The following is a 26,997-nucleotide window of genomic DNA, read 5'->3' on the forward strand; positions in this document are numbered from 1 at the left end:
GTCTTTTGCATTCAGCCTGTGGAGGCAGTTTTATGCGTGGGACAATCATCATGTTTACTCATGCAATAAATGCCCTTTGTTTTGTTTTTTTTCCCAGAAAATGTGCAAAAACTTTTGGGGCATACATTGCACAAGGCACTCTGACCATCAAAATGAAAGTGCATTAATATGCATTTGAGGAACCAGCTAATAGTATGTGCAGTGCTGGTCAGAAACATGCTCTGTATATAGTCAAATGGGGTCAAATGTATATGGCTATGTATATGGTCAAACCAACACAGTTGCCACTTCGAGTTACTGATCACTTCGCTCTCGCCCTACCATAACCTTGCCATTCCGGTTAGCTCAGTTGGTAGAGCGACTGCTCCGGTGAAGCGGTGGTCCCGAGTTCAAACCCCAGACAAGGACGAATTTTTTTTAACTACGAAGTTTCTGAGAAAGCCATATAGCTTTCCTTTGTAGCCATTTGGCTGTGCTCGGTTGGATGTCAGTGAGTAATTACTCGATTATTATGCTATGTATATGTTCCGGTTCCTCGTGGCCCCATTAGAATGCACTGATGGTATGCAAGGCCACGTGCTCCCGTGTTCCCATTAGCAATAATTAAGACAGTACAAGTGGAGCTGAAACTTAAGTCACATTGCACGAACACCCCTTCAACTGTTTGCTGCTTAGTGGCTCCATCACTGGACAAGGCTGCGCTGAAGGACATCAAGGTGCGGGCAGGACGGCCCATCAACTTCACGGTGCCCATCAAGGGCGAGCCCGCCCCGACTGTCGAGTGGCAGATCCAGGACAAGCCAGTGCACGATGCCCGCGTCGAGGTCACCGGCACCGCCAGTCAGGCCATGCTGGACATTGCGTCCTCCGTGCGCTCTGACTCTGGCAAATACACGCTGATCCTGGAGAACGCCTATGGCAAGACGTCGGCCTCCGCTAAAGTGACTGTGCTCGGTGAGCAGAGAATACTGGGCCAGCTTGCTCTTGGGCGTCTTTGCTTGCTTATATAGCATTTTTATTGTAAAATTCCTGTGCTAGAGTACTGGAAAAGCAGCTTAAGTGATTGAACTGAACATATTTACGCTGAAAATGGTCTACACCACGCTGTCCGACTGCTAGAGGAAATGAAATTGATCGAATGAACACCAGTTTCATCAACCTCTTCGTACTCTGTCTTCTAACAAAGACTTCGTTAAATTTTTGTAGACGGCAAATACTCATCCTTCTTATCTTTAGACTCAATAAGGAATACATTCACTATATGTAACAAGTGACTAGTGAGATGTGATTTGTACTTGTGGGAATAATTCAAATGCAAGCTTGGTTATGGATTTATGATTAACTACGTTATGCAGCCTAGATGTGCAGCTCCTGATAAATATATTCACTTCGCAGAAGCCTTTATGTAGTTGCATAGAGCATTCTTGTCCAGTATTTAAGGGATTGTTTTAGAGGAGAAAGAATGTGTTCTGTTGACAGAGTTTGCATAGATTCCACTCTCGTAGTAAATACACAGGAATGTCAACAAGGCTTGAACATTGCATTGCTTAAGATTCTCTGCATGCTATTTTGTGCTGCTAACCAATTTTATTCGATATGAAGGCTTGTTTCTGTCAGGTGATCCAGTATGTACAGCTTAGAAGCATTAGTGCTCTTTTTAATATCTTTCTAAGGTATTTTTAATATCTGATAAGGTTTTGACCAGCCTTGTAAGTGCCTGCTACTAAGAAAACTGTTGAGCGTAGGTTGTATCAACAGAGCCGGCAGTAACACATCAGAGCTCATTTATGAGCCGGAACAGAAACGAGTTCCTCATGTCCTTAATCTGTCCTCACTTTCAGACCGCCCATCACCACCACAAGGCCCACTGGGCATTGCAGAAGTGACCAAGAACTCGGCCACCATCACGTGGAAGGCTCCAGAAGACGATGGTGGCACTCCCATCAGGCACTATATGATTGAAAAGATGGACACGTCTCGTGGCACCTGGGTGGAAGCTGGCACCACACCCAACCTCACGTGTAAGGTGCCGAAACTGGTTCACAAGAAGAGCTACCAGTTCCGTGTGAAGGCCGTCAACGAGATCGGCGAGTCGGAGCCACTTGAGAAGACCGAGCCCATCATTGCCAAGGACCAGTTTGGTAGGTGCAGCAAGTCCTGTGGTTACTGCATAGTTTCTTTTTTCTTGTTTTGTTATTTTGAATGAGTAGTGTTTCTAAGCTTTTAGTTCTATTATACCTCACCATGCGACATTTTGTCTTCATTTAGTATTTCTCATGTATTTGTGTGATACAGCTGCAGTGAGGCTGGCCTTGCTAATGCTGTTCATCACTGCCTTTTATGAGAAGAGCAGCGAAAAATCCATCTATACTCTAATGTTACTCGGCACTCCCATTAGATCTGTCTTTCTCTGTCTCTCACAAGCGAAATCTTTGTGGCTGTCTGTCATCCTGCTTGTATGTCTCGCATTGATAAACTCTAAATTTTGTAACACACCACTATTGGGCACAGTATACAAGCTTAGATAATATAAAATAAACGTTTCTGTTTTCGTTTTTAAGTGCAGCTGGACATGTCTCAATGGCGAATCTTTGTCCGTGGCATTTCAGAGGCGTCAAGCCAGCCAGGCCGTCCCAAGATCACCGACTGGGATAAGGACCATGTTGACCTGGAATGGAAGCCTCCCACTGATGACGGTGGCTGCCCCATCAAGAGCTACATCATCCAGAAGAAGGAGCGCGGCTCACCCCTCTGGACCAAGGCGAAGGAGGTCCCAGCGTCACAGACCAAGGCCACCGTGCCAGATCTCAGGGAGAACCAGGACTACGAGTTCAGGGTGATCGCTGTCAATGCTGGTGGCGAGAGTGAGCCTTCTGAGCCATCGGATCTCGTCACATGCAAGCCTAGATTCCGTGAGTTGAATTAGTGCTTTATTAACCTGATGACAATACTGTCATTATCCACATAATGGACACACTTTTTTTGTTTAAATATTCGCAAAAAATTGAGGGCGGATTTATTGTGCAGGATGATAAGTTAGTGAAAATTTACATTTTGACGCACCGATTAATGTGTTTACACATTGCTCAAAAGTATCTATTGTGCAAGTAAATACAGTGGAACCTCGATTATACGACGTTCAGGGGACCGCGCGAAACCGTCGTATAATCCGGGTGTCGTATAATCGAAAATCAAGCATGATATTTTTTAACGGCTGATCATCTTTTTTTTTTTTTTTTCGGAACACAAATGCAGCACATTTTTGCCGGCAGAGGGCCAGTATTCAACAAACAAGGTAAAATGGCCGTTGAGGCTGCCGTGAGCTGCGGGGCATCGGTTCGCGCGGTTTTCTTGATAGGTGGAAAGATTAAGGTGCACCGGTTATCGACTGGCTAAAGTGTGCCTACCGTATTTACTCGATTCTAAGCACCCCCTTTTTTTCACGATCGCGATGCCCAAAGTGAGAGGGGGTTAGATTCGAAAAATCTAAACTGACCCCCCCCCCCCCTTCCCCCCCGGGCCCCTCTTTTCGCGGCGAAATCTCGATGAAACGGGCGCGAGAAAAAACATTTTATTTAGGAAACATTCAAAAGAAAAATAGCTGCAGACAGTTCTGTGCCGCCATCTGTCTTGTAGTGTCGGAACGCAGCAACACAAAAAGCGCCGTGGACGCCGCTGTCCTCGCTTCGGCGAGCGCGGCCTCGCCCGCTTATCAGTTTTTTCATCAGCGTCCGCTCCGGCGGAGGCATTTGTTGCTGCGACGGGCGTCTTATCTTTTCTCTTTATCTTTCCTCTGATCTTTTAACTCTCCTCTGTCTGCACGTGGCAGCGGTGGTGGCTCGGCTCGAGCCAGTAGGCAGGCCCGTGCAATTTCCTTTTCATCCTTCTCTCAGTCACAACAACAACGCGCCGGCCGCGCCTCCTCGGGCCTCCGACTGCACAGGCTCGTGAAAAAGAGAGCAAGTGCACTTGGCGGCCTCGGCAACGCTCTCATCCACGCAAAAAAGGGGGTGCTTAGATTCGCATGCAAAGTTTTTTTTTTCAGAAATTTTTTTCCGAAATTAGGGGGTGCTTAGATTCGGGGGGTGCTTAGAATCGCGAAAATACGGTGCATCCCGGCCTGCGTTTGCTGACGACCTTTTTTGACGGACGGTACGAGCCAGACGTCGTACCAAGCGGGGTCCTTCTAAAATTTGCGTCGTATAACCGAGGTTTTTAATGCATTGTCTCTATGGCGGTTTTGCCGGGACCGCACAAATTCGTCGTAAAATGCAGGTCGTCGCATGACCGGGGGACGTATAATCGAGGTTCCACTGTATAAGGATTTCGCAAATTTGAACTTGAAACTTTCTTCCTCCCCAAGTGGTAATGTTCTTGACTATGCATGACTTTATTTTATTGAGAAACCATTTAACGTTTTTCTATTCACTCCATAAAAAAGAATCCTTGAATCATGGTTTCAGTTAAATTTGTACTTGCGGTTTAGGGTAGTGAGTAACCGCATTGAGTTTGTTTAATTATTTCCCTGCTCTTCAACCATACTTTACTTGCACTTATTTTTCCGTTCATTAAGCATCAACTGTGCTTTCTACTTCTAGTGCTTGATGCTCAGTGGAAGGCACTGATGGAAACCACATTACGTTTCATGTATTGATGCATGAAGTCACAATGTATTGTGGCACTGGCCAGTCGTTTACATGTGTTCACTGTTACTATCTACCAGTGGCCCCCAAGATTGTGAGCCCCATGAAAGAAGTCAAGGTCAAGATTGGCCAGACCTTGCACCTGGACATCAAGTTCATTGGTGCACCTCCGCCAACTGTTTCGTGGATGGTCGATGGCAAGCCCTTGATCGCGGATGACCGTGTCACCATCTCCAACTTCGATGACTACACCATTATCAACACTGTTGACACAAAGAGGTCTGACGGCGGAGCGTACACACTACACCTCAAGAATGACAGTGGCGAGGACAGCGGTACCTTGCCTGTCGTCATTCTGGGTAAGTCTATTCTAAATATCTTGCTTATTTAAGATGTAGTGACTATCAATAACAATGAGACTTGCTGTATGGACCAATGTGGTAGTCACTAGATATTGCTCAAGTGCATCATAGTGCTTAAGCATGTGCAAAAAAAACGAACTTCAGTGCGCAGTAGTATTTAATTTGTTGAAAGGCCCAAGAAATGTGAATGCCATTTTGTAAGTGAATCAGGTCTGTGACGTACCACCCCAATGGGCACTGGAACTTTTTGGACGTCCCATGGATGTCCTAAACATCCACATGACATCCAACATGACTTCCAAGAGAGTTTCAGTACCCATAGGGACCTTAGCTTACAAGCTGCAGTTTTTCTTTACTTTCTTTTTCTTTTTTTACATAGGCACATATTTGCTTGCTTTATTAAGTTTTATCTCAGATGGTCCCTCTTATCATCCTTGCTTTCCGTAACATTGGATCTAAAACGACAAATCTGCTATTCTTTTAGGCTGTTTACATTCCTGTATTCACCGAGGCAACTTAATGACAATGGCCATGCACCATTTGATGAAAATGTTAAAAGAATAAGATGCTGATGAGTAACAATCAATATTTCGTTACTTTACAGACAAGCCAAATCCTCCAGAAGGTCCTCTGAATGTCGACGAAGTTGACAAAGACCATGTGAAGCTTTCTTGGAGGCCACCTAAGGACACCGGAGGAAGTGATATCACGTGAGTTGTTCGTTGATTGAAAAAAATTTAGAGGTGCATTGTAAGATAGATGGAATGCTGCTCTCATAGAACATTGTGCACTATAATTGCACATATACAAAAAAAATTCAATGGATGATGTGCACATAATTATTCAATTACCATTCTGGCTTTACCAAATTTGTAGTTTTGCCAGGAAAGGGACCATTGGCTGTGATGCAAATTCGACAAGGTTTACTGGTTTATGATCATACAATATAAATATTTGCCTGCTCTAAAAAAATAATAAGTGACCCAGTTATAGAGATTGCAAATTACGATGTTCTTGCCAGACCTTGTGAAAGGCCCATTTCCTAATGATGCCAAAGCAGTTTCTTTCTTCGTGCTGCAGATGTACAGGGCTGGTCAAAAGATTCCAGGCCACAAGGTCTGCTTTTAAGCACTATAGTCAGGCAGCTATGACACCCTCGAAGGTCAAAATACCTGTAATGGGTAGAAGAAGTATCGTTCTAACATCTGAGAACCTTGATAGCTTTTCGGCATCTTAAGTGCCAGGATATTTCGATGAAAAATAGACCCTGTGGCCTGGGAACTTTGGACCAACTCTGTACATTCAAGTTACACTGCTGCAAAATTGTTCGTTTTTTTTCTCTGTCTCTTTTTGCCTTCAGTGGTTACGTGATTGAGAAGCGTGACAAGACACATGGAGGCCAATGGGTGCCTGCAGTTTCGTTTGTGCCCCCAACTGCCACCGATGCCACTGTGCCTAAGCTCATTGAAGGAACTGCGTATGAGTTCCGGGTGATGGCTGAGAATGCACAGGGCTTGTCTGAGCCACTCACAACAACTCGTCCGGTCATAGCCAAGAGCCCATACGGTAAGGGTTCTGTTGCGTTTTGTGCCATCTGGCATTGCAGTGCAGTTCAATGCATGTGAAAAGAGCCAGCTTATTGGGGAGTTGTATTAGGGTGCCCACCTTCACAGTTAACTGATAACTGCAATGCTTTGGTGCCGCAATGTTAAAGTGAAATATGAAAGTATTAAGTCTTTGCATCCCAATGGACATTGAAACTGCTTTGGACGTCCCATGGACGTCCACAGGACGTCTAAGGAAGTTTCAATGCCCATTGGGATGTTTCAGTATATAAGGAAACAGACGAAAGGGTACAGTGCATCAGGTTGCATAAGATGCTTTTCTACAACAGAGCTAAAGTTTGGTTTGCATTCTTCTATGGCCCAGTTTTAACTGACTATAGTCGGATACAGCTTAAGAAGGCAGCGGCTTTTCCCCGTCATAGAAACCCCTTCCGGCCAATGGCGTCGGCCAATTCTCATGACCCTGCTAGGGTGACAACGCAGGGAGCGGTGCCACAATGGAGAGAGGGGTCTATCCCTGCCTATGGAGGGAGGGGACTATCACCTTTTATCTACCACTCCCTGCTTTGTGACACTAGCATGGTCATGAGAATCGGCTGACGCCATTGGCTGGAAGGGGATCCTTTGACGGGGAAAAGCCGCTGCCTTCTTGAGTTGTATCTGACTATAGTGTTCTAGAATGACTTTTTTTACGCATTCTTTTTGTTATTCTTATGTTGTTTTGTTTTCCTGCTTCCAAACTACAATGCAGGTACCCCAGGCAAGCCTGGTCAGCCTGAGGCAGTGGACCACGACCGTGACTTCATCAAAATCAAATGGGAGCCACCGCGCAATGATGGCGGGTCACCCATCACTGGCTATGACATTGAACGGAGAGACACCAAGTCGAACCGCTGGGTGCGCGTCAACAAGGAGCCTGTTCGGGTAAGTCAGTTGGCCTTATCTCTTGTCACCAGTGGTTCAGCTTCACGCAACAAAGAGTGTGTGACATGAGCATGCTTGCGATTTGTCACAAAAAGCATGTCTTTACCTGTGCTACCTGTTTGTGCTGGACAGTGAAGTTAGTAGTCGTGAAAGCTGATGTTGTAAGGCAGCTTCAGACTAATGGTACACAAGCACATTTGTGCTTAACTGCTTTATATGAATGCAGTAATTTGTGCCAAACCAAAGAAAGCTCTGCTTGGTCTGGCACAAAGTAATTTCACCTTTAGTACATGTAAAAGCTGTCTGCTTTTGTGCACCGCTGCAGACATTGTACAGTAACAGCACGTTATAAATTAGAGAGCTGCAGTTTGAGCCTGAAAAGTTTGTTTTGGTGCAGCTTGCTTGCAATTACCTCTAAGGTTTGCTAGTGCATTTTCACTTAGCCATATTGCTTGTTAGGGCAGCTAGTGCAACTGTTCATTTGCAAAATGCACTGAGCGTTCTCAGAACAAATGATGTTCTGCGTCCCATAGTAATCCATTAACCTGCGTTCTGTTTCAGACACCCGAGTATACGGACAAGGATGTGACGGACGGACACCAGTACGAGTACAGGGTGGTTGCAAAGAATGCAGCTGGCCCCAGCGAGCCAAGCATGGCTTCCAAACCCATTGCAGCCAAGCCAATGAAAGGTGGGGGTCTTCTGAGTGATGCAGCTTGGTTAGAAGCAGAACTCTGTAATGTCTCGTATTAACTCCAAGCCTCTGTGTCTTGAAGTGTGTGCTGAAAAGACACTGAACCGCATTTTAAAGTGAGTGTAGAATACATATACAGTCAAGCCCACTTATAACAATACTGGCTATAACAATATATCGGATATAACAATGGTCAGTCATGGCACCATCAGCTTTGCCACGTGTTCTATAGTAAAATAAACTGCTTATAGCAATGCTGTCCACGCACATTACTGGTTATGACAATTAAATCTGGTAATTGAGTGTCAGCCATTATAGAAAAAAAAATAAGGAAATGCTACAACCACACCAGCAAAACCATGCTTACAACACAAAAGTGCGCACGTGGGGGGCCGACCAATGGACTAAGCTGGCGCAGCAACGCCACGAAAGCAAAAGAGGCAGGCGTCATCGCGTCGGGAGAGCTGCTGCATTGCTGCATTGGCTACGCGTGCCACGCATACCCCCAATCAGTCGGTGCAGTGCGCGAGCATGCAGCCAGCACAGTTTTTCTCTTGTCAGCTGTCACCGCACCCTTAGTTCTGCATGCTTCTTGAATTTCCCATAAGAATCACTTCTGGAAAGACGGCTTGATTCCTGTGACGTGGAGGTGTGCGAAGCTCCCGGTGGCACAGTGATGGCGGTGATTTGGTCATCAGTAACATTTTTCCGGTTCCCTGAAGTTCGAATTAACGAGCTTTTACAGGCATTAGAACAATCAAACCCCTTCGGGTATTTACTGTCAATAAATGCGGTGAAGTTTGTCATCTTTTCTTTTTTTTCGGCACAACCCTGTTATAACAATTATTGGATATAACAATGGTATTTCCATGGCACTTGAATATTGTTGTAAGTGGGCTTGACTGTACATGCAAATAGCTAATGGCATGCAAGGATTGCCAACTACGCTTTCTTTTATCATACTTGAATTTGCAACATGTGTACATGTTACGTACCTGTTCTCTTGGCAGTTGTGGGCTTATTGCTGCTTTGGAAGGATAATAAGTCAGAGTAGAAGCAATGACAAAATTTTCTTTTTTAGAGCATCTGTTCTTGCCGGAGTATAATTTATTGTATTTCACCTAAAAGCTACAATTGGCCACAATATCCTGAACAAGACTAGGCTAGCAGGTCATCTAGCTATTTGAATTAACCTAGCGTCCAGTTGATGCAGACCTACACATTGGCAAGTGCAAGCAAATGTTGCAAACAATGTTACTAGATGAGCAGCTTATAACTGAGTGCCCTCATTTAAATCATCTTGATAAATAAAATTGATTTCCCTACCTCCTGAAAACACTCTACACATGTTGACACTTGCACATCCTTCCTGTCTAATTGCAGAGAAGCCCAAGTTGCACCTGGATGGCCTGTACGGAAAAGGCATTCGCGTGCGCGCGGGTGATCCGCTCAACATCAACATCCCGCTCACGGGTGCGCCAGCTCCCGCCGTCACCTGGCTGATCAACGACAAGGAGATCCCGCCCACAAACCGCATCCGCACCGACACTGCGGATGAGGCCGTCAACCTCACCATCCCAGTGTCGCAGAGGGGCGACACTGGCAAGTACACCATCAAGGCAAAGAACATGTACGGAGAGGATTCGGCCGACATCGACGTCCTTGTCTACGGTACGTAGTCTGGCAGCCCTGAAAGGTGAGTTCGGTTTGCTGAGCGGCAGTTTTATTTGTCTCCCGCAGATAAACCCGGACCACCTCAGGGACCACTTGAATACCCCGAGGTTACCAACTCGACAGTTGTGCTCAAGTGGAGGAAGCCGGAAGATGACGGCGGAGCTGAAATCACTGGTACGATTGCTGCTTTATCATATTGTATGCAGTGTTTTAAATTCAAAACTGACATTGGCTTGTAGCTGTCCTGTGGCATTAAACAAGGTTAACTGTTTTATGTACATTTAAGTGCTAGTACAAATGAGTAGTAATTCCTTTAGTGCTCTGACATAGTTTTTTTTGTGTAAAAGCTCTTAAGCCTTCCAACAAGCACCCTCGTGCTGTGTGACAAATGCATGAGTATTGTGCACTCTCTCTAATGACTGCATTCTTATAATCGCCCAAAGATGTGCATAGTCATTTGTATTCGAGCTGTGTGCTTTAGTCCTTTTCCGTTACATTACCCACTTCACTCCTTAGTATACTGCCCTGAATTCATACAGTGTTAAATTTGAATAAGTATTGACTTTTAAACATGATATGTAAAGCTGCTAAATGCTTCATGCTTGGTTATGTGTTACAAAATGTTTCTCTCTTTGTCAACACTTGCAGGGTACCTTGTGGAGAAGTGCGAAGTTGGGTCAGACTTCTGGCAGCCTGTGCCAGGGTACTGCCCCAACACTACGTACACCGTCCGCAACCTCGAGGAAGGCAAGCAGTACAAGTTCCGCGTACGTGCCGAGAACATCTACGGCATCAGTGAGCCACTCGAGGGCAAGCCAGTCACTGCCAAGAATCCATTCGGTAAGATCGCTGCTGGAGGATTTTTTTCTACAGGGCGTTTGAACAGTGCATGTTCATTAATAATCATACAGTGAACTGCAGCCAGCTCATTTGGTGTGTAATATCCTTGGAGCAAAGACGAAATTGTTTATATGAATTTGGTGCAAATTGGCCTCCTTTAGGGAAGCCCAAAATGCCAGTTGTTTTTACTCATGCTCAGCATCACTGTTCTTTTTTTCCTTTCCTTGCATTTTTTGTCGTTATTCAGTGTTTAGATGGGTGGGGAATGACGTGACTACCATTTTTGCTTTGGCTAGAGTCTTGATGCATCTTCTTTCTTGCTGATTTTCTGATGTTTCTGAGTGATCTGTGAGCATTTTTAATGCATAAGAGTGTAGTGTTGCATGCATGTTCTTAAATTTCGTACTTCCTCTACCCTTGCAGACACGCCCGACTCTCCTGGTCAGCCAAAGGTTGACGAGATTGGCCCCACTGCGGCCACCATTTCATGGACGCCACCTGCCAGTGATGGTGGACGTCCCATTCAAGGTTAGTGCCCTGTATCCTGCAGTATCTATGTATGCTACCATTTAATGTTTCTTTCTTCATATTTGTTGTATTTTTCATTATTTAACAAATGTAGGTGCTTATGACAAAATTTAACATATAATTCATATTCTTTATGCAATCGATACTTGTAGCCAATTAGTGCGTGTTAATATTTGTGGCAGCCTAGATGTTCTCATTTTTCTCGTCAGTAGTGCTGCTCATTACTTTTTTCATATTTTTACAAGTTTGTTACTGATGTTTAACTATAACAATGAAACTGCTCTTTTGACTCGGTAGTGGCATGAGATATTGATGTGTAAAGAAAAATTTCTTTGAAGGCATTGAATCTTTTACTGCATGAAAACTATATATGAAATTGGAAATTGGTTTGAGGAAAGGAAATGATGGAGTAACTGTCTCACATATCTCGATGGACACCCCAACCAGGCTGTAAGGGAAAGGATAAAGGAGGGAGTGCAAGAAGAAAGGAAGAGGTGCTGTAATGGAGGTCTCTGTAATAATTTTGAACACCTGAGGATCTTTAATGTGCACTGACATTGCACAGCACACGGGTGCCTTGTGCATTTCCCCTCTATTGAACACGGCCCTTTCTGTTTTTCCCCAAGCAAGCTGCCAGATTGCTTGTACAGCCTTTTATCTATGCCAAGTGCATTGTCTCTGTTGTAGACGAGTTTCTCGTGTGTCCTGTGCAGGCTACATTGTTGAGAAGCGTGAGAGGGGCCATCCCGAGTGGGTGAAGGCCAATGCCGCACCAACGCCCGGCACTCAGTTCACGGTGCCTCATCTCACCGAGGGCAAGACGTACGAGTTCCGGGTGACAGCCGTGAACGAAGGCGGCCCAGGAAAACCAAGCAAGCCTAGTGTTGCCGTCGTGGCCAAGGAACCCAAGTGTGAGTGTGTCTTCGTGCAAATTGTGCTTGTTCTTGCCTGTGTTGAGGATGAGCAACCAAGGAAGAGTCCTCCTTGCTGTCTTCTGGACAAGGTTTAAGTGTCTTTATTGGACATAACAGTAATGCATTGAGAGGAAAAGTGTACAGAACGAGGTACCTAAAAGAACTAAGTTTACTTCATCCTTTACATTTATTAGTGCAAGAGTGCTAGCAGGATAAAGAAACTCACGCAAGACTGTAGTCGTGTCTATAGAAGCTTCCTTAGTTGCAACCATCCTTGCACTGGTAAACACAAAGCATAACCCTAAACAACAAAATTTGCTAGTTTTCCTTCTTTAATCTGGCACGTTTCTCTACGTACCTTATCTCAAAACAATGCAGTTGCACCCAGCGCTCCGGACACACCACGTGTGGACAAGATCACCAAGAACTCGGTCACCCTGTCCTGGAACAAGCCCAAGAGCGACGGTGGCAGCAAGGTGAAGAGCTACATCGTCGAGAAGAAGCCCAAGGATGCCAAGGACTGGACGCCGGTCAACATCCTGCCACACCCGGACACCACTTTCACGGTGCCTAACCTGGAAGAGGGACAGGAGTACGAGTTCCGCGTGGTGGCCGTGAATGACGTTGGCGAGAGCCCTCCGAGCAAACCCACTGGACTTGTGCTTGTGGAGGAACAGCCTGGTGAGAGCTTTAGAGAGTCTTGGCACCGAACTTCAGGAGTGAATGCATGAAGGTTCTCATGGATGTACCGTATTTTCCGGTGTACAAGTCGCACCCTTGTATAAGACACAGCCGCCATATATGCAGGCTGTCATTGAAAAAATTGGTATATAAGACGCACCCGTGTATAAGACGCACCCCAATTTACCCAGTTAGGCTAGTGAGGCTTAATTAAACATGCTTATGCAACCATCGCAAAATGCACCGTACGTGTTAGAAGTTCTTAAGCAACGCTAAGTGATCGAAAAAGGCAACACTCACGCCATACCAGCCCACGTGTTAGCACAAAAGAAAAAAAAGCGAAAGCACTCTCTTTATGTCCATAACAATTTATTTTTACATAAAACCTTCAAAGTCTTCATCTTCGGATGCGCTACCGAAAAGGCAACACGTCTGAAGCATTCTCTTCGCACTTCGTACTTGCAAAGGGTGACTAAAAAAAAAATATCGGCTTCTCTTGGCTTGTCTTGACAATGGCGAGAAGCGCGACTGTCGCCATCCTTTGGCATTTCACATTACCTTTGCTTGGGGCCTCCGAAACGGCCGCGTGTTTAAGATCCCGGAAGTGGTCAACCCTGCCGTTTCATGGTAAAGTTCACCTAAAAAAGTTGCGCATGGCGGTCTCCGTATTGAACCATGTTACAACCGCGTTATTGGTAGTAATATTTTTTCAGTGAAAAAAGCTTGAACATGAACCTGAGTAATTTCTGAACTCGCAAAAAAAAAAAAAAACGGAAAATTCGCATATAAGACGCACCCTTGTATAGGACGCACCAGCAAGATTTTTGAAAAAAAAAACGCGCCTTATACACCGGAAAATACAGTAAGCTTAAGGACTGATTATCTCTTGAGAACTTCAGTTTGTTGAAATATAAACTCTGGGGGCTGTTTTCAGCATACATGACTAGTCATTTGACTGTCATTTACAATGCAGTAGATGAGGCAGTCACGAAGATACATTCGTGCAAACTTTTGCTCTGTTAAAGTTCTTTTTAAAGCATTTATGTTTGATGCTTTTTTTTTTACCAGACAAGCCAAGGATCAATGCTGGTGCCGTGAAGGACATTGTTGTGAAGGCCGGCCAGGACTTCAGCATCAATGTGCCATTCACTGGCTTCCCCAAGCCTGATGCAATCTGGTCCAAGAATGACATTGATCTTGATGACAAGGAGCCCAGGAGGACTTACAAGGTAAGGATTTCAAGTTGCAACAATTCAATTAATTTTCATGCTATAGTGCGCTGTAGTTTCTATAATGTATGGCGTTCACCCTACACCTTCCTTTCACTAAGTGAGCCTGTTTCAGCAGATGTGCACATCTTGTGATGTGTTATGCATAGTTGTGTTTGTAGTGTAGTTGTGAGAGCGCATGCTCCAGCCACAGGGCTTTTTAATTTTGAGTGCTCGCCCTGTGAAGTCACGAAACTGTATAGATACTGGTGTGTATTGTCATTCAGCCTGACTGTGTTGCAGCCTCAGTAAGTGTGTCAGCTTGCAAGTGTTGTGAATTTAGCTCTTCTAGAACAGGATTCCACCAGTGACTACCTGTACAGCAAGAAACAAAAACCTGTCCCAGCTGTATTTCTGCTGATGCCTACTTTGACAGAGTCGCGACCTGAATTTCTCTGCTCCTACTTAGTAATTTTGTGACCTGTACCACTAATGTTAAAAAGTTATCTCCCATCATCTTTCGAAGGTGGACAGCTAATCCCAAATTACTGGGGATTAGTGTGAACGAGAGCTGTGTGTTGTATGTTTTGCACAATGATGCTACTGAACTTAACTGATGCTGCCCAGTGTGCAGTGTCTCTGATGTCATGCTGCTGACAGATGTTGGTTGTTGGCAACGTTGGCAATTGCAATATATAAGCACTTCATGCAGCTTGTTAATATTACTTTTCATTAAGCCATGAACATATGCAAGAATCCAAGCATTGACACTATATTGAATTATATGGACCCTCACGTTTAGTGTTTGGCCTATTCAATACCATCTCTTTAAGATGAAAATTGCTGTGTGAGATTCTCTTCTTCTATCACCCCTTTTTTTGCCGCGGCTGTCACTCTATTGCTGGCACAGGATTATCTCTTGTTCTGCAGGGAAAAGTTTCATGGGCTTAATTTGTAGAATCATTTGAAGCTTGGTATAAACCACTTTATGCGCACTTCCCATAGATTACCGAGGAGAATGCCAGCTTGACTGTGACCAAGGCCAAGCGGGATGACACCGGCCAGTACAAGCTCTTCCTCAAGAACAAACATGGATTTGACACTGTCTACTGTAAAGTTACTGTGCTTGGTGAGTTCTCTGATCTGTGCTATAATCATCTCTGGAGTACATCTGAGACTAATGGTTCTGAAAAAGAAATATACCTTGAGCAAGCATTCTTTTTGATCAATTCATCTCTCTGTGCAGATCGTCCAGCACCACCAGAAAACCTGCGTGGTGAAGAGGTGGACGGTGACTCGCTGACACTACGCTGGCTGCCGCCCAAGGATGACGGCGGAGCGGAGATCACCAACTATGTGGTGGAGAAACAGGAGGAAGGCACCAAGACGTGGCACCGCATTGGTACCTACGTCGTGGGCACTGCTTTCCGAGTGCGCGGGCTCACCGTCGGCCGCCGCTACAACTTCCGGGTCATGGCAGAGAACCAGTTTGGAACCAGTGAACCGGCAACCACTGCCGAGCCGATCCTCGCCAAGCTTCCATTCGGTACGATGTGGCTCTCAAGTTTTGGGCCTGCGCAGCAACATATTTTTTTTTTCGGTCAAATATTTAGGGGAATCCCCCAAGGTGGAGTAGATTTGTAATAAGGGAGTAATTACTCATTGACATCCACCCGAGCGCAGCCATACGGCTACAAAGGAAAGCTATACAGCTTTCTCAGAAACTTTGTAGTTAAACAAAAATTCGTTCTGGTCCGAGGTTCGAACCCGGGACCACCGCTTCACCGGAGCAGTCGCTCTACCAATTGAGCTAACCGGGACGGCAAGCTTTTTGGTAGGGCGAGAGCGAATTGATCAATAACTCGAAGTGGGAGCTGTGTTGGTCAAATGTTTTTTCGTGCTTTACATAGCACCGAGAAAGCTGTGCGAATAGCGTGGGCATGAAAACATACCACTTCACCGCACATGGCTTCTGCTCTGGCAGCCAGATGTTTATGGAGTAATGAAAGTGTGACTTAGTGTGAAAGACACTTTTTTAGGGTTCTTAGTCTGGCTATACATTTGACGTGCTACTCCAGATGACTGGGAAAAAGGTTATTTTTGAGGAAGTGCATCAGCTCATATCTGGCAGGCATATAGCTTCAGTCAATTCACTCATTACTTAGGTAGCAGCATAGTTTGATAACATTAATGCATTTTGTGATTGCATAACTACAGTAACAGGTACTGTACCTGTGGAGTGTTTGGAGCCTTGGCTGTATGGTCCTGAATAAGCTGAATGCCTCACAGCTACTTACTTCACTTGCTGTCCACTTTCCCAGACCCGCCAGGCGCACCGGGAGCGCCGCACGCTGTGGACACCTCGCCCGACTCCATCACCATCTCGTGGACCAAGCCGCGCAATGACGGAGGCTCGCCAATCACTGGCTACCTCGTCGAGAAGCGCAAGGTGGGCGAGCCCAAGTGGAGCCGCGTCACCCCGACGGCCATTCCAGACCTCACGCACAAGGTTCCAGGCCTGGTCGAGAACCAGCAGTACGAATTCCGCGTCTGCGCTGTCAATGCTGCAGGAGAGTCACCCTGGAGCAACGCCTCTGATGGCATCTATGCAAGGCCTCCGCCAGGTAATTGATGCGAGCCTTTGTGGGTACTCTTTTGTCACCCCAGTTTTTATGCTAGAGATTTGAACAAGTTTAAAATTAAACGTTTTGTGAGCCACAGTCGATAAAAGTCAGGCTTGTATCCACGCTTTTTGTCAATAAGCTGCATGCTAACATCAAAAGAGAGTTTCAGTTTTCAACTAGATGTTTCTCTGTTTGCCCACATTTTATTTACTTGCATAATGAATGCACCTTTTATTTCCCCTGAAAATTTAGAAAAATTGGGGGGTTATGTTCATTACGTGAGGTAAGAGTAGCAAAAATTTATAATTTCTATAACCAAAACAACAGGTGCTTTCATTGCACAAGTTCATCTATTATGTGAGTAAACGTGGCCAATGCAATTTGAGCTCTGTACTGACATTTAAGTAAAAAGGCTTCATGTTTCAAGCTCTAGGCAATGGTGGATGGCAAGATTTCTACTTGCCGCAGTTCAATAACCTTTTCCCGTAGTTTGTCTTAAAGTGCCTTTTTTTATTTGTTTTTGTCTGCTTTTGCAGCTGCACCCAAGATCGACAGTGGCTTCGCCATGCGTGACATCGTGGTCCTGGCTGGTGAAGAGTTCACCATCAGGGTGCCATACAGCGGAAGTCCGGCACCAGAGGCGTCCTGGACTATAGTGAGTTCTGAATTAAGCCACCTGTTAATTGCCTGAAACATGCTTGAGGTTGCTTCTTTGAACTACCCTGGTGGCACTTGGAACCCGCAAACATTCTCCTTTCGTTGTGCTTTTCAGAACGGAAATGTTGTGCTGCCTGACGACAGGATTCACACTGAAGTCAATGTGGCGTTCACTGTGTTCCTCAACAAGAAGGCGAAGCGTGACGACAGCGGAAAGTACACGCTGACTTTGAAGAACCCACAGGGCTCAGACAGTGCTTCCTGCAAGGTCCTTGTTGTCGGTGCGTCTATTTTAGTTTTTCTTGTTCCGTTACATATTGGCATTGTTGTGCTAAGTGGGCAGATAAGAAAAGAAAGCAAATGTAGGAAAGAGTGCACAGCAGGTAGGTTTTAAAAATTTTGTATTTTTCTGTTTTTCAGACAAACCGGGACCACCACAGGGTCCATTGGAGGCATCAGATATTACTCCCGAAACATGCTCACTGTCGTGGCGACCTCCATTGGATGATGGTGGTAGCCCAATCACCAACTACATTGTCGAGAAACAAGATCCAACCACCAAGGTATTTTTCTTGCATTTTCAAGGGAGGAACTGAAATTCACCCTTAAGAAATCTGGAATAAAGCCGACAAATGCTAACTGAAGTTGCAAGGAATTTTGAAATGACTGCAGTGTGCAGTAGTTGTTGTGTGACCAGCAAGAAATCATAAACTTTGTTTCACTGTTGTAAATGGGTGATCGAATGATCATAGAAGCTGTTTGAGAATCGACCTAGGAGGCGGCTGTCAGCTGTGAAGTGGGCTTGTTCTATTCATTTGTTATTATAAGTGCACTCTTTATATACTGAATAACTGGAGATGAGAAAAAAAATTTTAGTCTCTGTAGCTGCTTCCTCCCTATAAAGGAGTTTGCCATAACTCAGAGTGCATCACCAATGATGCAAAAACTGTTCTGTGATATCAGCATGACTTTGAGCGCTGGACAAAGGTGTACATTAACATCTTCAGATTGGTGGCTAATTTTGAAGTCAGTACTGTACAGCATAAGCACAGTATGTGTGAGCGAAAATCATGACGTGCTTAAGGTGACAGCCCTTTGTGTTCAAAAAATTGGAAACAGCATGGAATTGAGCATCGCCCTTGTGTTTCAGATCTGGACCAAGCTCTCAAGCTTTGTTCGGGGCTGTCATTACGACGTCATTGGGCTTGAACCAAACAAGAAATACAACTTCCGGGTTAGTGCTGAGAACCAGTACGGTGTCAGCACTCCACTGGAGACTGACCGTCCCATCACTGCCAAGTTCCCATTCGGTAAGCACGTACCCTTAAGTCACTCTGTTCAGAGAACTAGCTTGAAAATTATTTTGTATTGAAGAAATCTAAGTTCACTAGTTTCCTTTTCAGTTTGACTATTTCGCTTTTTCTCGTAAATTTTAGAAACTAAGAGTTAACACTTAGTGGCAGTAATCAGTGTTGCGGTAAAGCAGAAAAGGAGTGTTTTGCACCTAAGGCATGCGCTCATTGTGGAATAAGAAAGCACACTTTGCAGTTTCAGTTCTCACTGTGAACAGTAGCAAAGCCTCACCATGTCAGTGATTATACTAAATTTCTTTTCTTCCCCCTTTAAACAGGTGGCAATTATTTAGCAAATATACAACCTATCAAGTTCTATGAATATAACGGTACAATATTGAGAACTAAAGCAAAAAGTCAGCAGTGCCAGCTACCACCCCTCAACAGCTCAGTGTATTTGTAGTGGTTTGTTTTGTAGTACATATGTACCTGAATAACAAGGAGAATTCTTCCTACCATTAAATTTGCCTATAGCATTTTACAACACAGAATGGAGACTTATGAAGTGAGCAGCATTGATTTGGTGTACGCAGTCTTTCTAGCCACAATTCTTTTTTTTTTGTCATGCACAAGTTGTATCAGCTCACTGAAGCACCACTTCCTCATATCCTCAGTAAATTTAAACTCGCTAAGAAGTAGTGAGAACTTGAAATTGGAGACTTCGTAACATTGTATTATTTTCACGTTCATTCAACCAACATTTGCCAAATAGTCTTCATTACTGCTAGGAGTGCGTGGCAATGAAAATGTCTTCTACAACAGACCTAGTTGTGGGCAGTGCCACCAGGGCTGAGGAATAGAGGTTGCCGGAGTGGGTTGCCGGTGTGCCGTATCACCATCGAAGCAAGACAGTACAAATCAGTCCATTACTTTCACTTTTAGATGTGCCAAGCCCACCAGGCCGTCCCGACATTGTGGATTATGACGTGACCAGTGTGAGCCTGAGGTGGGATCGTCCTGCCAGCGATGGTGGCTCCAAGATCCAAGGCTACCAGGTCGAGTATCGTGAGCCCATCGATGGCAAGTGGCGAATCGCCACTGATGGCCTTGTCAAGGACACGTCCTATACTGGTGAGGGTTTATCCTCCTTCTTTTAGCTTGCAACTGCAGCTATGCAGCAGATTTTTCTTCTGAAGCGTTAATGACTCCTGCCAACTTGCAAAGTATAGAACATAAAGATTTAATTGGTTTTTGTAATGCAGAAGGGCACCCAAGAAAGGGTCATTTCAAAGCTCATAACGAGCTTTTTGAATGAGAAAAAAAAATGCTGCGCTGAAAGGGCAGATTTGTGAAGGTTAAGACAGTGACTGGAACTGGTTGTTGCACTGATTCAATGGGTCTTCCATTTGTCTTGGTGTTTGTTGGTACCATTCAATTACTTTTTTTAAAAGGAGACCTTGCACAAAGCATCCTTATTACTCTCTGCTGAGTTAAGCGCCTCTCTCACGATCATAATCTCTGCACCCTTCAGTTCAGTGCTTCATTTGCTGTTCTCTCTTTTTCTTGCATTTTGTGCGCAGTCACCAGACTGTTCGAGGGCAAGGACTACGAGTTCAGGGTGAAGGCTAAGAACGCTGCTGGCTTCAGTGAACCTAGCGAGCCTACGGCAACGCTGCGGCTGAAGCCCAAATTCAGTACGCAGTCTTCTGTTTTTTTTTTTAAATTGTTTTGCTTGCATTTGGTTGCTGACTTGTCTGTGCATTCAAAGCTAACTGGGTGACACTGCTTTTGTCGCAGCCGTCCCATCGCCACCTCAGAATGTCCAGGTCGTCAAGGTCGGCAAGAGCTACTGTGACCTCAAGTGGGAGAAGCCTCGGTCGGATGGAGGCAGCCGCATTACAGGTATTTATGGCTTGTTTTATTGCAGTCATGATCTATTCATTCTAGTTTGGTTTATTGCGATCAGTCTAATTTACTGCACTTGGTCATCATCAAAGAAATGACGATTGTATTGAGGTTAATGTGCAGTGGCAAGTGCCTCTTAAACCTATCGCAAGCGTTATGCTGATATGAGGGGCTTTGAATTCTCAACAACCTCTTTTATACCTTCTCATGATCAATTTTTTCTTGATATTTTTGGTCATAAAGGGCATTTTTTTTTATTCAACTTCTGTTTTGTGTCTATGAGTGTGTGTTTGTGTGTTAGTAACTGGCTGTTTCTCAGACGTGGTATCTTTTTTTTTAGATAGTTTTTTTTTTCTTGGGTCTAGTGAAGCTGTAGTTAAACAGCCTTTTTTTAAGTACTCATTCTCAAATTTGTGCACGTCTGGAAGAGAAAAAAATGAATTGCAGTGTTGCCTTGTTCACATTCCCTGTATACAGTGTGGGTCAGTATAAAATTAAATATTCAAACCTGACGTGATGCACCCTTTGAGGTAACTTAGCTATTAAAAATTGAGTCTTGCATTGTTATTACAGAACCAAAGGAAATTTTGGTTTAAGAATAGAGTTAATCTGTTCCCTGACATAACTGTCTCGACTACACGTATTGTAAATGTCTTCATATATACCTGCAATAGTATACTGCTTGTAGGCTCCTATTATGTGAGCACGTAACCTAAAAAGATGCAACCTAATGGTTATATCTTTTGAACCTGATGGCCTTATATGACTACAAGGTTGTTGCAAAGTAGAAAAAAATGCCTACTTGGAGCATTTCAAGCGAGTGAACTGCATGCATGGCAAATTTATGCTTTTGTTCGTCCTGCCAGTTTGTCAGTGCTTACAGCATGGTGAACACCTTCCTTGCAGGCTACATTGTGGAGCGTCGTGAAGTCGGCAGCCCGTTCTGGCTGGTGTCCAATGACTACACAATCCTGGACTGTGACTACACGGACATGAAGCTCAAGGAGAACAATGAGTACGAGTTCCGCGTGTACGCCGTCAATGCGGCCGGCAAGAGCGAGCCGTCCATGTGCACCACACCGATAAAGGCCACCGAGTATACAGGTTTGTGCCTTCTTAGCCTTTCTTTTTTGCAGGGTGTACAATTGTGTGGAAATAAATTGCCACGTCATCACCAGAAAGCACATTGAGGGAATATTGGGTGGGGACAATGACATAGGTGGACTCTATTTTGGTTTTCTTAGGGCTGAAACAAAAGAGAGAAAGATGTACTGTATGAACATAATTTTCAGTTGTTATTGTGAGGGAGAAGTTTTCTTTTTCATTCTGTCAAGACCTCTGCATACAAATGCACGCAAGAGGCATGGCTCTGTGACATGCTTCGTGGAGAACATTTGAATACAAGAATGGCTAAATTACGCATTAATATGCACACATAGTATAAACGTCGGTTTGAACATGAAAAATGAAAAGCTCTAGTATGTGGATGCAAGTTCTGCCATACAAATGGGCACATTTCATTGAACATGCAAGAGACAAGGAGAGGGGAAATGGAGCTGTATATTGAAGCACATTACAGATAAATGTCAGCGATAAATCAGTTAAAGTACTTCAAAAAAAAATGTTGGACATATTTATAAGCAAGACATAGAATGCAGAATTAAGAAAAGAGCACAGCAGAATGAAATATTATGTAAGTTGCTAACAAATAGAAAGTCATCCAGATGAATTGTTTGCGATTGAATCATTTTAGCTTATTTAAATACCGACTGAAAGTACAGGTGTGGTTTTTTGATGGCGTTGTGAAATTTTGAATTCTCGGGTTGTACTTTCTGATCGATCTTGATGGACAGGTATACTGATTGTCATGATAAGCACTTATACTGAGAATTGTTAGTGGTTGTATAAGAAATGTATTACGGTGTGTGTGTTCTTATGTTTTAAGGCAATGTGCTTAATGTAACACCATACTCCTTTCCTCAAACTTTGTCTTTATTGTGTTCAATCCAGATGGAGTAAAGCCGGAGTTTGTGCGGAAACTCTTCAACAAGAATGTCAGCCTTAAAAAGCAGGTCATTCTTGAGTGTGAAGCCGTTGGAAAGCCTGTACCAACATCAAGATGGTGAGTATCCCTATCGAGTCTGTATGGTATTCGAAGAACTCTGTCTATGAGCTAATGGCTTTTCTTGGATGAATAATGCTAATGCAGTGGTATAGACATAGTCGTGGAGGACTTCACTAGTGACTGCCATTTTGGCTTGCCAAAAGTGCATCACTATTCACAGAAGTAATAGTAAATGGGATTATGAGCTTCAAGTTACCAGGATCTGAAGTTGTGCTATTTGGTTAAAAAATTTTCAAATGGTGCATCTTCGAGGACAAAAAGAAGAGGCAATGTCACTGCTCCAGAGTGCGTATATTGTCTCTTCTGCTTGTTCTTGTAGTTGCGCTGTTTTTAGTAATGACCTTCAAGCATAATCTCTTATTATTAAAAACACTTTTGAACTTAGCATTTGGTTTTCCTGGCCACTGCACTGTCAGAGTTACTGATATTTAGGTGGAATCAATGGTGACACTTGAGTTTATGATCGCAGCACATCTGGGGGAAAAAATGATGACTGCTAAATTCCTGAGCAACATACTAGTACCTAATAATTTTGAAAAATTAATGTGGTGCAAACTGTGCAGTGGAGTGTTTGCAGCGTACTTAAGGAGAAATATCACATAGCAGCCTATTGCTGACGTAATCAATCAAAAGTGAAAAAAAAAAGAAACGAAATTCAGTCGGTAGTTCTGTGTGCAGGCTCGAAGGAAACCATTATACTCATGTTTGTCAGAGAAAAATCATGATTTTCAGTTATGATCATGTATAACCTGTTGGTTATTTGTTGCCTACAATGGGCCCAGAAATAATGCATAAAACGTCTTCTTCCTTTTTATTCTTGCTTATGCTGCAGGATATAACTCACACGTAAGTTGCACCTAATTGTGCGCACAAGGTGGAATTGAAAACACCAGTCTCAGCTTAAATTTGGAGGTAGTCATTGTTTGGCACAGTTACTGACAACTTTGACTTCGTTTGTTTCCCCCATAGGCTGAAGAATGGCAGGGACATTCGTGTTGGAACTAGAATCCGAGCTGTTGAGAAGCCAGAGGAGGGTATCTACCAGCTGATCTTCAGTGAAATTGAAGACGGCGATGAAGGAGAGTACACCTGCGAAATCAGCAACCCACTGGGCTTTGCACGATGCTCTGCTGACCTCAAGATTGCCGGTATGTTGCATATCCTACTTTAATTTATTTCAGTGAAGTTAAATGGGAACAAGAACCCCTACGTCATGATTTCTGTGTGTATTGTGAGATGCGCATTGCAGTTATTGTGATTTTACTGTTTTCTTTTTGTAGCAGAAAGCTGTAAATTCATGTGCCACTGTTAGTGACAATTACGTAGTGTTGTTTTCTGAGCGCTGGTTAATCAACTTTCATCTCATTAAACCACGATGCCAGAGAGCTGGGTTGGCATAACCTTACAGGTGTTAAAGTTGGACTTGTTCTTCATGGTGGAAAATGTTTTTGTTTGTTGAGCCGGACATGAAAAATTCAGCAGGCCTGCAAACATCACATTCTATATTTTTCCATCTTGATAAAATGCATTTTACCCATGGCATAAAATCACTGATGGCACTGTAGTCATTTTTGCCTGTAAGAAATTGCTTCTTCAGGAATATGGCTGACAGTTCGATGCAAAATTTCACTCATTCAGAATAGTGATCTTTTTATGCTGTGCTGTTGAGCTTGGACATATAAATTGTGAAGTTTTCACCAAGTTTCTTGCGATAATAAGGGAATGACACACCAGAATTTTATGACCTATTCAGGGGCATCTTAGTATGCAAGCAATTAGCAAGTAAATATGAGGTCCTGTTTTCTTCCTGAGATGACAGGTAGTTTGACGGTACTGCTTTTGCTATTTTATTTGTGTTATGCTGCTCAGGGCGCAGAATATCGCACAATTCTTTTTGACTTGTGCAGCTACTAAGAGACGCTTGTTTCTTTACAGCACCACCACGAATTGAGCGCTGCCCGAACGAAGTGTTTGTCCCAGAAAAGGACAACGGAAAGGTCAAGATCTACTTCTCGGGTTCGACGCCAATGGAGGTGTCGCTGTTCAAGGACGGTCTCGAGGTGCCGGAGAGTGACCACCTCAAGTTCACGGTGTTCGATGATTACATCATTGTGTACCTGCGTGAGGCGATAAAGCCCGACGAGGGCAAATACCAGCTCACCCTCAAGAACAACAGCGGCTCCGCGAATGCCCAGTTCACACTCTATGTCACAGGTGAGCAGGAATTCTTTGCATCGTTGGCTGGCTTTTGAAGGGCTGTTATTGATAGGTTATGGTGCTGGAATGACAAACAGGCTGTAATTTCACTGAAAACAGAGCTTTTATATACTATAAACCAAAACATGAAATGCAGGTACAGCTGTTTTCACAAGAAAGCTACAATCGCGTCAAAGGCGATTTTTCATGCTAATCTCTGAGGCCAGTCCACGCAACCATTCACTTCGAAACAGTAGCTGTGGAGTAATTTTTTTGTCTTGGCAATGCAGGTTTAAATCAGCTGTTGTAAGAAAAGAAAATTGTTTCATTTTAAATCAAATTTTCTCAGCAACGCACGCATCTATAGTTGCCATGCAAGCATCAACATAGCATCATACAGATTTTTGACAGTAAACCTCATTTTAACTGAGTTTTTTTTTCTTTTCAATGCCTGCATTCGTCACTTTTTTCTCCAAAAATCAATGGAATGGTATGGGAGGCAAGTTTGCATGGTACGGATGATAGAGAAACGCAGCATTGTGGTCCTCTGTATCATGCTACTGGGTGTTGAATATAATTGGGGTGTTCCTATTACAGATTCTTGCTTCCACATTGTTTGGCTTTAAATGCGGTCATTGTTCATTTGCAAAGAAAGGATTCAGGTCTTGCTACTACAAAATAATTTAGAGTTCGGGTTGCAGAGAGGCTGCAGCACGTAATACTAGAGTTGTATAAAATGTTACTACTGGAAATCATCTTGCTATGTTTGTGCCAGTGAGCCTAAAAAAAAATGAATTCAAATTTTTCACAGGCATTGCATGCTTGTCGCAGTACATTTACCTTTTTGTTGCCGAGAATGTCGATGCCAAATGGGAACTCTTTGCCGACAGGCTTGCCTGGACCACCTGTCGGTCCTCTGGAGGTGTCGGACATCACCCAGCACACATGCAAGCTTGCATGGCACCCGCCCAAGTACGATGGTGGCTGCAAGATCACCCACTACGTCGTTGAGCGTAGGGAGACCACCCACAACCAGTGGGTGGTTGCAAGCACCTACTGCCGTGTAAGTGCATTGCTTCATGACATTCTTGGATGTAAGGAAGCAACTGATTAAAAGGTTTCACTGGCAGGCAGTTTTGCATAGAAGGCTGAATACTCAGTGAGTGTATCATAACCGCCAAGCAGGGAGTGTATTACCTAGTCACCACACCTTATTTGTATGACCGATTACTCTCTCACCTTGGCTCTGATGTCTGGCATGCACGCTCAAAAAATGATGTTTGCATGCTTTTGCCGTAAAAGATTAGGTTTGGTTTGGTTTGGTTTGGTTTATTGGGGTTTAACGTCCCAAAGCGACTCAGGCTATGAGGGACGCCGTAGTGAAGGGCTCCGTAAATTTCGATCACCTGGAGTTTTTTAGCGGGCACTGACGTCGCACAGTACACGGGCCTCTAGAATTTTGCCTCCATCGAAATTCGGCCGCTGCAGCTGGGATCGAACCCGCGTCTTTCGGGTTGGCAGCCGAGCGCCGTAACCACTGAGTCACCGCGGCAGGCAAAAGATTAGGAGTCAGGCATTACTTGTAAAGTCAAGAGAGACATTTGTCACACTCTTTGCTAGTGTTTCTTTTGAAATGTTTCTTTAGAAGTGTTTACAAGTTTTGTTTCTGCTTGCATGTATGTACAATGATGTGCCACACTAGATGTGTAGAGGATTGATTTCGTCGATCTTTCTAAGCCTTCTTTTGTTCTGCGATGGTTCTCCAGGACACAACGATGACAGTGCAAGGCCTGACTGAGAATGGAGAGTACCTCTTCCGAGTCATGGCTGTCAACGAGAACGGCATGAGTGTTCCTCTGGAAGGAACCAACCCGATCATTGCGAAGCTGCCATTCGGTGAGTGAGAAGCTGATTTCAATGCACCTTGTTACTGCTTTATAAGGGCATAAGGATGACCAGTGAATTCTGTACATGGTATTGTTGACGTTTCAAAACTTCCAACCACTGCATTCTGACCATCTTATAACTTAAAAAGGTCTATAAATAGTACATTCGCAGAAAACTGACAGAGAAGTGCTGTTTGTTTGTTGTTTGTTCACCAGCAATTAGGTACATTTTCCAGAGTAATGTTTCCAGAGTAATGTGGGCACATGATTTCTTCAACT

General features: G+C 44.0%; 1 protein-coding gene across 1 annotated transcript in view; it reads left to right on the top strand.

Annotated features, from left to right (window-relative positions):
• Positions 1-26,997, top strand: part of bt (projectin protein bent) — a 221,564-nt gene that overhangs the window by 168,638 nt on the left and 25,929 nt on the right. Inside the window, exons 76-106 of the mRNA XM_089548430.1 lie at positions 676-954; positions 1,842-2,141; positions 2,610-2,912; positions 4,724-5,002; positions 5,610-5,715; positions 6,366-6,571; positions 7,322-7,494; positions 8,056-8,185; positions 9,572-9,859; positions 9,929-10,036; positions 10,511-10,702; positions 11,126-11,230; positions 11,944-12,141; positions 12,523-12,825; positions 13,894-14,054; positions 15,039-15,162; positions 15,280-15,579; positions 16,355-16,657; positions 17,194-17,312; positions 17,430-17,595; positions 17,735-17,877; positions 18,465-18,624; positions 19,549-19,737; positions 20,187-20,300; positions 20,404-20,508; positions 21,418-21,615; positions 22,522-22,633; positions 23,606-23,784; positions 24,572-24,850; positions 25,723-25,895; positions 26,599-26,728. Of these exons, the coding sequence (XP_089404556.1) occupies positions 676-954; positions 1,842-2,141; positions 2,610-2,912; positions 4,724-5,002; positions 5,610-5,715; positions 6,366-6,571; positions 7,322-7,494; positions 8,056-8,185; positions 9,572-9,859; positions 9,929-10,036; positions 10,511-10,702; positions 11,126-11,230; positions 11,944-12,141; positions 12,523-12,825; positions 13,894-14,054; positions 15,039-15,162; positions 15,280-15,579; positions 16,355-16,657; positions 17,194-17,312; positions 17,430-17,595; positions 17,735-17,877; positions 18,465-18,624; positions 19,549-19,737; positions 20,187-20,300; positions 20,404-20,508; positions 21,418-21,615; positions 22,522-22,633; positions 23,606-23,784; positions 24,572-24,850; positions 25,723-25,895; positions 26,599-26,728 (5,925 nt within the window). The remainder of the gene's footprint in view (positions 1-675; positions 955-1,841; positions 2,142-2,609; positions 2,913-4,723; positions 5,003-5,609; positions 5,716-6,365; positions 6,572-7,321; positions 7,495-8,055; positions 8,186-9,571; positions 9,860-9,928; positions 10,037-10,510; positions 10,703-11,125; positions 11,231-11,943; positions 12,142-12,522; positions 12,826-13,893; positions 14,055-15,038; positions 15,163-15,279; positions 15,580-16,354; positions 16,658-17,193; positions 17,313-17,429; positions 17,596-17,734; positions 17,878-18,464; positions 18,625-19,548; positions 19,738-20,186; positions 20,301-20,403; positions 20,509-21,417; positions 21,616-22,521; positions 22,634-23,605; positions 23,785-24,571; positions 24,851-25,722; positions 25,896-26,598; positions 26,729-26,997) is intronic.

The sequence above is a fragment of the Amblyomma mixtum genome, chromosome 1 (assembly GCF_055824585.1).
Source record: "Amblyomma mixtum isolate Tamu chromosome 1, ASM5582458v1, whole genome shotgun sequence".
Classification (NCBI taxonomy): Eukaryota; Metazoa; Arthropoda; class Arachnida; order Ixodida; family Ixodidae; genus Amblyomma; species Amblyomma mixtum.